This window comes from Medicago sativa, chromosome 4 (assembly GCF_051527215.1).
Source record: "Medicago sativa cultivar Bolivia chromosome 4, Bolivia_mono, whole genome shotgun sequence".
Taxonomy (NCBI): Eukaryota; Viridiplantae; Streptophyta; class Magnoliopsida; order Fabales; family Fabaceae; genus Medicago; species Medicago sativa.
In genome coordinates this window covers 55,295,701-55,308,934 of record NC_140752.1, presented here as the reverse complement: position 1 = coordinate 55,308,934, position 13,234 = coordinate 55,295,701, and the positions used below count along the sequence as shown (strand labels likewise).

Here is a 13,234-nt window from a genome sequence, read left to right as displayed (position 1 = left end):
GCAATGGGGGCTGTTTTGCATCTTTTTGGGGCTATGTCTGTCCTTAAAGTGAACTTCCACAAGAGTGAGTTGGTGGGGGTGAATGTAAACCGGTCCTGGCTTATTGAAGCGGCGGGGGTGTTGAATTGTAGAGTCACTTCCTTGCCCATTATGTACCTCAGCCTTCCTATGGGGGTGATTTTCGTCGGTTGAATTTTTGGGATCCTGTTAGCGCTCACATTAAGTCCCGTTTGTCCAGTTGGAAGAGTAAGTACTTTTCATTTGGTGGTCGCCTCGTTCATTTGAAGTCTATCCTGACCTCGTTACCTGTCTACGCTCTTTCCTTCTTCAAAGCTCCCTCAGGTATCATCTCTTCTATCGAATCTCTTTTTATTCGTTTCTTTTGGGGGGTCGTGAGGATAATAGGAGAATTTATTGGATTGATTGGCATACTATCTGTTTGGAGAAGGAGGTTGGATGGGGGTAAGGAGTATTAGGGAGTTTAATTTAGCTTTGTTGGGGAAGTGATGTTGGAGGGTGGTGATGGAGAGACATGGGCTATGGTTTAATGTGTTGGCTAATAGGTATGGTATAGTGGGTGGGGGGGGGGGGGGGGGGGGGCGCATCTAGGCTCGGGGTAGGGATGGCTCGGCGTGGTGGAAGGAAATTGCCAATATGCGGGATGGGGTTGGGTCGGTGGTGGGTACTTGGTTTCCTGACAACTTTAGATTAAAGGTTGGAAACGGTGCAAACACCTTATTTTAGCTGGATAGGCGGGTTGGGGAGATTCCTCTTCAGGTCCGCTTTCGTCGGTTGTTTGAGTTGTGTGATAATAAATTACTAACCGTAGCTCAAATGTTCCAATTGTGATGGGGTGAGGGTAGTGAGGAGTGGAAGTGGAGGAGGAGACTTTTGGCCTGGGAGGAGGAGCAGTTAGTGGAGTGTAGGTTGCTTTTATTGTTTGTTGTGCCGCAGGTTAACAAAAATGATGTCTGGTCTTGGGTGCCGGATCCAGTAGCAGGTTATACGGTTAAAGGAGCATACCATTTTCTTCTGGCCGATATGACTGTCATGCCTTCTGCATCTACAACTGATGTGCCTAGTATTTGGAGGAAAGATGTCCCGTTGAAGGTGCCTGTGTTTACTTGGCGTCTGTTTCGGGATAGGTTGCCTACAAAGGACAATTTATCTCGAAGGAATAACATTCAAGAGGATGTTCGGGGGTGTGTTTCTGGTTGCGGTTTGACTGAATCGGCGGATCAACTATTTTTACATTGTGATATGTTTAGGCAGGTTTGGTATCTTGTCCACAGCGGATGTGCCTAGTATTTGGAGGAAAGATGTCCCGTTGAAGGTGCCTGTGTTTACTTGGCGTCTGTTTCGGGATAGGTTGCCTACAAAGGACAATTTATCTCGAAGGAATAACATTCAAGAAGACGTTCGGGGGTGTGTTTCTGGTTGCGGTTTGACTGAATCGGCGGATCAACTATTTTTACATTGTGATATGTTTGGGCAGGTTTGGTATCTTGTCCGTCATTGGTTAGGTGTTTCTTCGGTAAACCTTTTAACAATTTCGGACCATTATCTTCAGTTTCGTACTTCTTCAGGTTTTGCTATATCTAGATGCTCTTTTATGCACTTACTATGGTTTGCAAGCATTTGGGTAATTTGGAAGGAAATGAATGCTAGACTTTTTCGTGCGACAGAAAGCACTATGCATCAGCTGTTAGAAAATATTAAGCTTCTTTCCTTCTCGTGGTTTAAAGTTAATTATGTTTCATTTTATTATAAATTCTATGATTGGAGCCAGAACCCTTTTCATTGTTTGGGTAATGGTTAGCTGTTATGTTGTCTATCTTATTGTCCATAGAACATTGATGTAATTATTGTCTATTTCTCTGGCACACCTTGTGCTGGTGGGATAACTTTGTGGTTTTAATATATTCCATTTTGATTTCTTCAAAAAAAACTCATGTCATCTAATCTAATTATAAATATAGGATATAATTTTTAATTGTTTTATTAAGAAAAAGTAATTTGATCTCTTCCAAATAAATGTAATTTTTATTTAATCTAAGTTTTTCTTGATAAAAATAGATATTACAAAGTTGAATGCAAATATTTGATTAAATAAAGAATGATAAGATTATAGATAAAATTCTTTAAATATAAAAAGTAAATTTGAAAGAAAAAATGTTTATACCAAAAGTCGCATCTTTTTTTTTTTTTTTTGGTAGCGTAAACTGGTTTCCTTTTAATATAGCTATAGATATTTAGAAAAATTCAATTAGCAGATTGGTAGAAAAACATAAGTTATAAATTTTGAATTATTTTTTTAAGTATGTTAGTCTAAAAATTAAGAATTAAAGCAGCAGGGTTAGGCAAATCCACTAATTGTGGTTTAATCAAAATACAAACTTAACACTAATTTTGTGTATCTATAAATAACAATTAGCACAAAATTAGTAAATGTTGTTACGTTATACAACCCAAAGCCAAAATAATCATTTCAACCACCAAAAGCAATGTTCTTCAGTAAAAAAATGAAACCAACTGTTTTCACTTTTACCATGTCATTTAACAAAAAACAAATCCACATCCATTAAACACTTTACAAAACAAAAAGGTAGCATTCTGAGATATCTTTCTTTCTACCACCGACTTCTATCCTTTGAATCACTCCATTGAGGCCTAAATGAGCTGTTGGAATTGGAAGAAACACTCTTCCATGTGTACACATTGAAATTCTGTTGAGTCCGACCTCGTCCACGACCAAAAGGCGCACTCGAACGTTGATGATGGTACGATCCTCCATGATCATTAGGTTGTTTATGAAAAGGAGAAAACGACGACATTCTCTCATTTAGAATCTCATGATCGATCCTTTCTGGTTTTCCTCTGCCTGAACCCCATCCAACACCAGCTCCTTTGTGAATTGATTCCGGAGGTGCATTTCGTGAAAAGCTTCTTCCACCAAAACTAGTCGAGTTAGGGGGAAATTTTGAAACATTTCCTTCTCTGCTTGAATTCCTCCAATTGTCTTGATTATTTGACCTGAATATTCAATTTTGTTAGTCCAAGATTTTTTTAAATTGAATCTTCTGTAGTTGGCTTTATGACGCAACAAGCTGTTGACGGTAAAATTATGTGTCTAATGTAATACAATCTACAGTCGGCTGCCACATAAAACCGACTGTAATTGGTCTATTTTGGATTTTCACATAACAATCCACACACAAAGTAAACGGGAAAGATAGCAAATAAATAAGCCGTACCTCCCAAAACGATTATATTGCTGACTTTGATCGTGCCACAGTACCGTCTCATTTATGTCATTTTCAATGATAGTCTGCAAAACAAATGGAATGGTCTTCAAGAAGTATCGAGATCCTTACGCTAATGACCAAGACCACAAGAGACCAAGATACCATATCGCAACCTAAACCCTAGTAATATTAGGTAATATAAGGTCACATTACTTATATCCTTCCTTTTGTCCATCCTAATCAATTTTGTCATTAGCTAACAAATTTTCTGGATCAGAAATTTGTTTAATAGATCCTAATTTGTTTAATAACTAACCAACAAGATTTTTACCTTTTCCGGAAGGTTTACACCAGATAGTAGATGTTGAACATGACTCGTACCGCCAACAGGATGCTCGTATTTGACACAGCTGCGGCATAAAGCAATATAAAAATGTAATCAAGGCCAAATGATAAATAAAACAACAAAATGAAAATGATGTTTAATAGCATACAATACAATATCTTCTTGTTTGTTGTTCTCGACACACTCGTGGCAAAGACTTATGACCCCTCCAATGCCGTCGCTGCTAAAAATATGAGAAAAAATAAGATAAAAGGAAAAACTAAACTCTTCCTTAATTCTAACACTATATATGCAGAAGCTGCACATATTTTTAGGCACAACAAATTTTAACAATGACAAACCTTATGCTTGTATCCAATTTGTTTAACTTAAGTGAGCAAATTTTTTCTGCTAACTTGGTAGTGCCACTAACCAACAACCTATCAACTTCAACTGAATTTCTTTTTGCTTCACTTTCCTACATTAACATAGTTGGAAATTTAAAGGGAATTCACAAAACACTAAAATTTAATGGTTAAAAAAAAATCGAGGGCTGAGTAATTCGTACAGATAATTCATTCTTGAGTTCTCTGGTTTCAGCTAAAAGTCTTTTTTCGTCCATATATGGAAGTTTGCATACACCCTAAATGAGAAATATCATTAATTTCTGTCGGTATATATATTTGCACGGCATTCATAATATTAATAACTTGAGAAAATAGAAGTAATTAATTGTTTTAATGTGTCGGTGTCGTGTCGGTGTCTGAGTGAGATTACCTGCCACATGAAGCGCTTTCCTTCTATATCAATTTCAAAATCTACAAAATAAAACAAAAATAGAATAAGAACAACAAAACAAGTTCAAAGAATCACATACTTCGAAAAATTAAAAGCTTACCCTGAGGATACAAGTCAAATATTTTCGACTGTTCATCCAACATCAATCGTGCATAGGATTTAGGAAGTGCATAAGCACTGCATAGAAGTGAAATCAAATAATATTATCATGGATAAAGAATGTTATTAGATTTGATAGAAGATAGCATAACATAATTATAATTAAGAAAATTACCTCTTTTGAGGGAGAACACTTAAAAGTTGATCAAAAGGTAAGAATGGAACACCTTTCTGAAAATTTACTCGCACTTGCCCCATGCCCTTTAAGTCCGAAGCAAATGGACCATAGTGGTAGGGATAAAACCTGTATTTTGCGGTGATTATTTTTCATTTTCCACATATAAAATGCATGAGAAATCAAGAAACCAAAGTGATATACAAGAAATCAAGCTAGTTCTTAAACTATATTGTCTAATGTTTTAAACACCGAACCAAACCGGACAGTTCCACCAATTCAACCATAATTTAATACAGTCCAGTTACTTTAGCGGTCTAGATTCGAGTAGTTTAAGGCCGGTTTGAACATTACTCTGAGGTCTCGCCTATTTGATACAGTCCAGTTACTTTAAAACATTGATATTTACTTACCATGTCCATGAAGCAACTCCTGAAAAGTAATATTGAAGAACCCACAACAGACCTTCAGTATACTTTTGAACCTACAATTAAATTGCAATTTTTAATCACCACGATTGAATGTTGTTGTGCAAAAGACTGCTGTATTTTAAAATTATTCTTGGTGTTTACATGTCGGTCTAAAGTGTTTCATAGAAAATGAGAAGGAAAATGAACAAAACCAAATAAGAGTATCTATTGAGAAAAACTTACAATTTCTTTCCTTTTTAGCTCAATGTCGGTGGAGCTTTCCACAGAAAATTTCTCTTTATAATATCTCTCTTTAAATCCAACAGTTCCCAATTTAATCTAAAAAGAATGGTAATGACACTTACTAATCAATCATATATTGAATTGAATTTTAACATAATAATGCATCATAAGTTCATAGCCATTTATCAGATAACAAAAACAAGAAGAACAAGGAAAAAACTAAGAACAAATGTAAAAGGCCTCGAGGGAAAAAGTGAATACCTTGTCAGTCAAGAAATCTCCACTCTTAAACAAGTCTCCTTTATCTTTTATGCATTTGCTTAATTTCTCTTTCAAATCCTTTGTGTTTTTCAAAATCTAAAAACAAGGATCAATAAAATTATCAACAATTCAACATCACCAAACTCCAATACTACATTCTAGTCTAAAGAATTTCAACCAATATGAATACTTACTTCATCAGACTGAGGACAAACATTGTCGGAAGCTTGAACCTTTTTAATTCGAAGAGCGCAATTTGAACTGCTTTCACTGTCGAAATCCATGTAATCACATGCATTCTGTTCTTGCTTCTTGAATAAAAAAAAAAAGAATCCAATGAGTCCATGAATGCATAATTAATCCATTTTTCAAATAGTATACGCATGAACTTACTGACTGTTCATGATCACTAATAAGCCTTCTCAATTTTTTGTCTCGAATCGCAGTTCTTTTGTTGAAGATTTTTTCTTCATATGTACCAACCATAAGAATGAATTTTTCAACTCTTGATAGCTTCAGATAAGCACCATGTTTCTCCGCTAACTGTTTTCATATAATGGTCACGTAAAAAAAAGTACTCGTAAAATAAAATTTTAATTAATGGAAATATAGAAAAATAAATAAGGGATTAGGCTGTGACATTATTTTGTGTTACCTTGTTTATGTCCACAAGATATCCACCAAGTTTACTGAACTCTTTCTTGTAAACAGTCATAAGTAAATCAATTGCACCCTAACAAAATGGAACCAAACAATTGAACATACGCGACTACATATTTATAATCTACGTATAATCAACCTAACTATAGGCAAAAATGTTTGTAAATACCTCGTGAATATCCAAAGATGGCAAGTAAGGCAGAAAATCATTTCCAGCAAAGAAACAAATGAAGATAAAATCATCAACAATCCGCTCAAGATCAAAGACGAAGTTTTTGGGAGGATCTTGTATCTTCATATCTATCTCAAGATATTCCCTCAACAACCAAATATGCAAGAGCTGCAAGCAAGCATATAGATCAAAATCAGAATCATTATATCAACTTCAAAGTTATAAACTAAATAAAATCACTATGATTAAACCTTGAACCGCTTTGGAGCATTTGGTTGCAGCTTCTCATAGTAGTTAGGCACATCCTGCATATGCAAAGAATTAATTTTGAACCACATCAGCAAAATGTATTTCAAAATATGTAGAACAAACATTCTAGATTGAAGGTGTGTTCGCACATGTCAATGTCTGACACCAACACGTGTAATTACATTCAATTACTTCTCAAATTATTATTTGAGTCCGATGTCAATGTTTTCTTTAATGCTTCGTAGATTTCAAAGAGGTATTTATTTATGAATTTATGCATCTTGATTCACAATCACATTACTAAAGCCAAAAGGGTAAAGGGTTTCATCGTATTTGATTTTTCATTTTCATTTTCATTTTAAACTATAGAATATTAAATGTATAGTCTATCGATAAATAACTAAATATGGTGCCAAAATAACCTCTCTTAGAATTGAAAAATGAGGTTCATGGCATGACAGTCCAAGCATTATAAGATCGGCATCCTGCACACCAAAAGAAAAAGTTTCATCTCAAACATTTCAAAGATCAGAGGAAATTAGCAATGTCAACAAAAAAAACTAAGATTTGGTACCGATCCATATAAACAGTGAACCGTGTTCGGATCATAATCAGGAAGACCACGCTGTTTCCTTATGAATGACATAATTTTATGTTCCCCTTCTCCAGGAACATTAGCATCAGATAAAATTACCTAAGTCAAAAAACATTAACCAAATTAATAAACAATGAAATACTACCACCAACTTAATAATGTAGCAAAACATCAACAATAAACTATTTATAATAATGTAAAACATAGTGACTTAACTGTGTTATATCATACCATAATACCCTTCCATAATGGATCAGAGGATATCCTTGAAGAGATATAACTCTTCAGAGCCTTTGAAATTTGGTGCATGAACTCAGTCCCTGGTGTTATTATGTTTGAATCTGACACTTCACATTCTTGTTTTGGAAGAACTTGTTTGCCTTCCATTTCAAATTCCTTCCTTAGTCTCTCTTCCTCGGTTTCCTATAAATACAAAAAAAATATTAATTCAAATAATCATTAAGCCTTAATCATTCAACTGTTTTATAAGCTCAATTTTTTTATTTGTTTCAAATAGATGAAATACTTACACGCATTTCTTCGTCTTTGGCTGTTCTAAAACGTCTAGTCCTTTGCTGGTTCATTTTCGCTCGTGGAGCTACTCCATCTGATCAATATGAAAAACATACATAAGCTTCTTAGTTGAGTTATTTGATCAAACACAAGCAAATGTATAACATTAGGGGCTTGTTTGGATTGGCTTATTTGAAATGTACTAATACACTATGGCCCTGCTTGAGATAAACACAAGCAAATGTACTAATAACCTATACACTATGGGCCTGTTTGCATAAATGACTTAATTTACAACTTATATCATAAGCGCTTATCATGACAAGCACTTATATATCGGTTATTTCTATAACAAAAGATAAAATAAACTTATATTGTTTTCTATAGGATATAAGCTGTTTTCGTAAGTAATCTTGGAGAACTTGTGAAAATAAGATGAAAACAGCTTGAAAATATGCCATAAGTTGCTTTCATAAGTTCTCAGAAAGAGTTTTGTAAGTGTTTATGCCAGCACATAAGCTCAAATAAGTTAATCCGAAAAGACCATATTAAATTATTAAATGTAAGGTGTTTAATGCCGACTTGTGACACATGACCGATAACACACATGTTCAATCAGAAGTGTTCGTACTATGTGATGGCCGTTGTTTTAACCAAATAAATTACTATATTAACACCAATAAAAAAGTTATTTTGACAACTTAAAGTTGTTCGACACCTTAGTACTATTGCAAGCGAGGCTGGAATTTGTAGGGGACCACTTAGGTTGGCCAAAATGTGAATGAGTTGTTACTTTTTTGGGTTGTTCAAAATTTCAAATAACACCCCTCTTAACATTATGTTACTAACAATATCTTAACCTAGTAAAGAAAAACAAAATCTTAAAATATAGTATAAGGTGATGTTAATATGTAATATGTCTCACCAATAGCCATATACAATAGCTTGCGAGGCTTAACAATAGTGACAAGACGATCAATGTACTCAAACATATTTGCAAACACTTCCACAAATGTTGTTGGAGGAGCACTCTGAAAAATCATACAAAACCAACTTCAGAAACTAAACTATAATAAAAAGAAGCATGAAAAGTAGTAAGAGAGAGAGTAACAAACATTGTTGTTGTTATCATCATTAGGATGAAAGCATGGATGAATAATAGAATTCATGTCAAGATAAAGATTATCATATTCCACATTTGTAGTGTTTGTGTTAGGGTTAATGTCTTCAAACACCTTTGGATATTTGTTAAGTAACCATCTATAAAACGATGGAACACCCATAATCACAACTTCTCAATAGTACTATGTTTCTCTTTTGTTGGTTTAGGGTTTATATTTTTGGTCTCAAAGATTATTTGTAGTGCTTGTAACAATTTATCAAGTTTAGTTTTGCAAATGAAACATACTCTTATGTTTTGGTTTAACCGAAGTAGTTGTTGAAAAAAACAGAAACATAACCAAACATGATTGACATGATAAGAGGGAGTGGGGTGAGAAAATGAAGAGACTGAACAACACGCTCGGTTTTGGAAATGTAAAAGTAGTTACTATTCCCTTGTCTCAAGATCACCAATATCAAAGATAAATACTCATTACTCATGATAATAATGTGAAATCAAATAAATTTATAAAAAATTGTGGGTTATCTTTACTTATCTATTTATACAATTATTGGTATCAAATGCTTTTTTTTATTTAAGGAAATTGGTATCAAATGCTTGTGAAATTTAAAATTATTGCATTATATAGGAGAAAAATATAAGTGAAAAGAAAGTCTTATGAGTAGAGATAGAGAAAGTATGTGGTTAATAAACATCTATTGTTATTTGAAAGTATTATTATTACATTAGATCCGTTTGTTTAAGATTTATAAGAAAAAAAAAAGATTTTTATGTTTTAGGTAGGTTTGGGTATAAGTTTTTTTAAAAAAAATAATTGTATGGTTAAAATAAAATAGCTAGTTTTGATAAGTTTCTGAAGAAAATTATTTTAATAGAATATGGTGGAATGGTTAACTTGTGGTGCTCATGTATATTCAACCATTTTGTAAAAATAAAATAAAATGTATATTCAACCATGAGTACTCTATTTAACATTGACTCTTTTATTATGAGAAATCAATATATGTCCTACCACTTTAAATTGAACTCATTTTTAAAATGTGAGACTCACGTTAATTTAAATCAATAAAAAAAATAAATGTTAGAGAGAGTGTTGTTAACACTACTCATTCAACGTTTCAGCCATATCGACAAAATATTTCTTTCAAAAAAAATATCAGAAATATTATTATTTTTTACGGTAAAACCAAAAAAAAAAAAACCATGATATTTTAACATGAATGTTTTTCAACCATAATCTATACTTTTCTTTTAAATATCTGGAAAATAATCTTTAAATTGTTAATATCGACTCATTTTTACTTTAATCAATGACAAACGCATATCATTATCGACTCATTTTTACTTTAATCAATGACCAACACATACAATTTCTTCATTTGTGAAATAGGCATTTTCTTTCACAAAGTAGATGAAAATAACTATGGTTGAATATCTATTTTGATAAGTAGTTTAGTTGTTAAAATTTTATCTCTAAGATGAATAAGTGGATAATTTGACGTTCGAATCACGGTTTTTGTATATTTAATACAATATCTTTACCAACTGAGATAGGATCATGGGGACAAAGTTACTAAGTTTTTAATCCAATAGAGTTTTAGTCCTTGCAGTTAAATTTGTTTAATTATTCTTATACTTACAAAAAAAACTATGTGTTTTTGTCGGATATGTTCAAAATATTATAAAAAATTATCCCCTAAAAAATAAGTTCAAAATATGATTTATAGGTCCGAATTCTTAGAAGGTTCCAAACAAACTTGCAAAAAATCATTTAAAAATTTAAGAATAATTAAACAAATTTAAATTTAACTAAGACTAAAACTTTATGCTGAAAAACTTTATAAAGATGTAAGCATAACACTTTTTTAATGGACTAAGAGTAAAATTTATAATATAAAATATTTTTTAACATAAATAATTATAGGAAAACAAAAATAAAAATTAGTAGTTATTCTCTTGACCTTAGACAGATGCTGCCTTTGGGGTGAGAACTCCGGTCCTATTTATAAGAGAAAGTTAGATCAACAAAACTCAATGTATCTAGACTGGATTTTTAACTAGATACATTAATTTTTGAGAAAATTACATTTACCTCCCTTGAGGTTTCATTAAAAAACATTCATACCCCCTCTAGTTTGGGAAAAACATCCACCTCCCTTGGGTTAACTCTGTTAGTCATAAGTTAACCATTGGAAAACCCTAGTTTGTCTCAAAAACAATAATTCATTTCCCTAAGTAAATTTTCACAGAGAGACATGCCCAGAAACATGAAAAGTCATACCTTCCCGCCATCTATTTCTCAAACGTTACAACTTCAGATGATTTTCCTCTGAAATGTCTACTCTTCTAAACCGTTTCTTTATGTTCTTCATGCTTTGTTTCGTCCCTATTATAACTTTGATTAATGCTAAAAAGTAAAAACCATCTGGTGCACTTTGTTCTTTCAACAGTTTGTTTCTGATACAATCATCACTTTCCATCGTATCTGTGCTTGGGTTTTTAACAGGTTAATTCTGGTACATTTTCTGAGTTTTGAGGACTGTCGTCTGCTGCGTTTTTGCTGAGTTTTGCGGAATGTCATGCGTTGCATTTTTGTTGAGTTTTGCGGACTGTCATATGCCGCGTTTTTGTGGTTTTACGGACTGTTATATGCTTTTTTCTGCAGTTTGGAAGACAGTTTTTGCTGATTGTCGTCTGCTGTGTTCTTGCTTAGTTTTGCGGAATGGACAGCAGTTTTTGTTTATGTTTACTTTTTAGCCAATTTCTTATCCATTTTAACAATAAAAAAAAAGGTATCTAAATGAATTATTCACTGATAGCTAAAGTCAATTATTTAGCCATGCTAGTGAATTGGTTAACTACTAGCAAATTTGCCTGACAAGCTTTTAATTACTGTCAAATTTAGAGCATATGATTCAAAAGAAAATTGAAAACATGATTTAAAATAAAATTCCAATATTTACATGTTGAACACAAAATCCGCTTCATTGATTCAAAACTAAATATTACAATACAATGTTTACTGCTCTACACAAAATTAAATCCCAACACAATTATAGTTCCAACTTCAAACACATCAATCATCAACAATTGGAACATATAAGATATTATATTCTACATTTTTTTTACTCAAACACCTATGCTTGTTAATGACATTATCATAGTCCCCTTCTAGCTCCACGTCCACCAATGCTTGAAGATGCCAATATTCTTAATGTTACTGAAGAAAAAAAAAATTCCAGTTTGCCAAATCAACAAACACCTTATGCTCCAATTACAATATCTCAACCAGTTTATCACAGACCTTAACTTTGGTCAACCAACGTAATGGTTTCCCTCAGGTTCTATGTGAGAACAAAAATAGATAGAGGAGCTTGAGAATGCAAGATAAGAACAGAATTTGGGTTATGGATGTTGATTTAGTGAGATACCCTCAGCTTTTGTGTGAACAAGGCATCGGCTTCGATATGTCAAAAACAGAGAAAGTGAGAAAAGGAAAAGTAGCTATCGAAGAGAGAAAATCATAATAAAAAAGCTGAATGAAGACAGATCTAGAAACCTATGTGAGACATGGGAAATTTATGCTAGAGAAACATCTCTTTTGACAAATCAATTGAAGAAGAATTTGTATGAATGTGAAGAACTCTGAAATATCGTGTTTTTCTTTGTAGCTTTGGAAATTCAATTGTGAAGTTTATTCTGTGAAGTAACGGACGTTAGTTCGAGGGGGGAAGTGTCTACTAAAAAATAAATTAAGGGGGATTAGTGTCATGTTTAAAACTAGAGGGGGTGTGAGTGTCTTTTAGTGAAACCTCGAGGGAGGTAAACGTAGTTTTCCCTTAATTTTTATTGACTCATGTTTCTCTTATAAAGAGGACCGAAGGGAGTAGAATGCAAGAAGGAACCTAAACTAACCAATCCAAAGGAGGTATCTTGTATGGTCACAAGACCAACTCAATAGTGTTTGGACACACACACATAAAAAGATGGTCCTTAAAATATTCAATTATTTTTTTATCAATTTTCTCTTTACTATTAAAAAAAAAATTTCTTTATATGTGTGTGACCAAATACTTTTTATTTGGTCATGTGACCATATTAGAATTTCTCAATCCAAGGAGAACCAAATATTAGCGCATAGGAAATGCTATCCACTCCTTTTGTCATCATTATTTATCTGTGCGCGCCGGTTGATGTGACCTTTTCTAAAACTTCACCAAAAAAATTATCTTAACTTTAAAATCTTTTTTCGATTAAAAGAATAATAAAGTAAAAAGGGTATTTTCAATTAAAACAATTTGAAAAATGGAATTATTATAGGCAAAGTACCAGAGATCGAAGAATACCAATTCGAGGACTAAAATGA

At 32.9% G+C, this 13,234-nt stretch overlaps 1 protein-coding gene across 1 annotated transcript; it reads right to left on the bottom strand.

Moving 5' to 3' along the window:
- Positions 1-2,356: 2,356 nt before the first annotated feature.
- Positions 2,357-9,057, bottom strand: LOC146929957 (5'-3' exoribonuclease 3-like). The gene is made up of 23 exons (XM_085701642.1): positions 8,861-9,057; positions 8,671-8,776; positions 7,763-7,839; positions 7,464-7,655; positions 7,212-7,331; positions 7,060-7,122; positions 6,640-6,693; positions 6,386-6,556; positions 6,212-6,289; positions 5,950-6,099; positions 5,790-5,867; positions 5,557-5,652; positions 5,296-5,391; positions 5,056-5,126; positions 4,643-4,771; positions 4,469-4,545; positions 4,348-4,388; positions 4,139-4,213; positions 3,933-4,048; positions 3,740-3,814; positions 3,577-3,655; positions 3,255-3,328; positions 2,357-3,033 (listed from the first exon to the last, which is right to left on the bottom strand). The coding sequence occupies exons 1-23, from the start codon at positions 9,026-9,028 to the stop codon at positions 2,631-2,633; spliced, it is 2,589 nt and encodes an 862-aa protein (XP_085557768.1). The 5' UTR covers positions 9,029-9,057; the 3' UTR covers positions 2,357-2,630.
- Between the last annotated feature and the right edge of the window lie 4,177 nt (positions 9,058-13,234).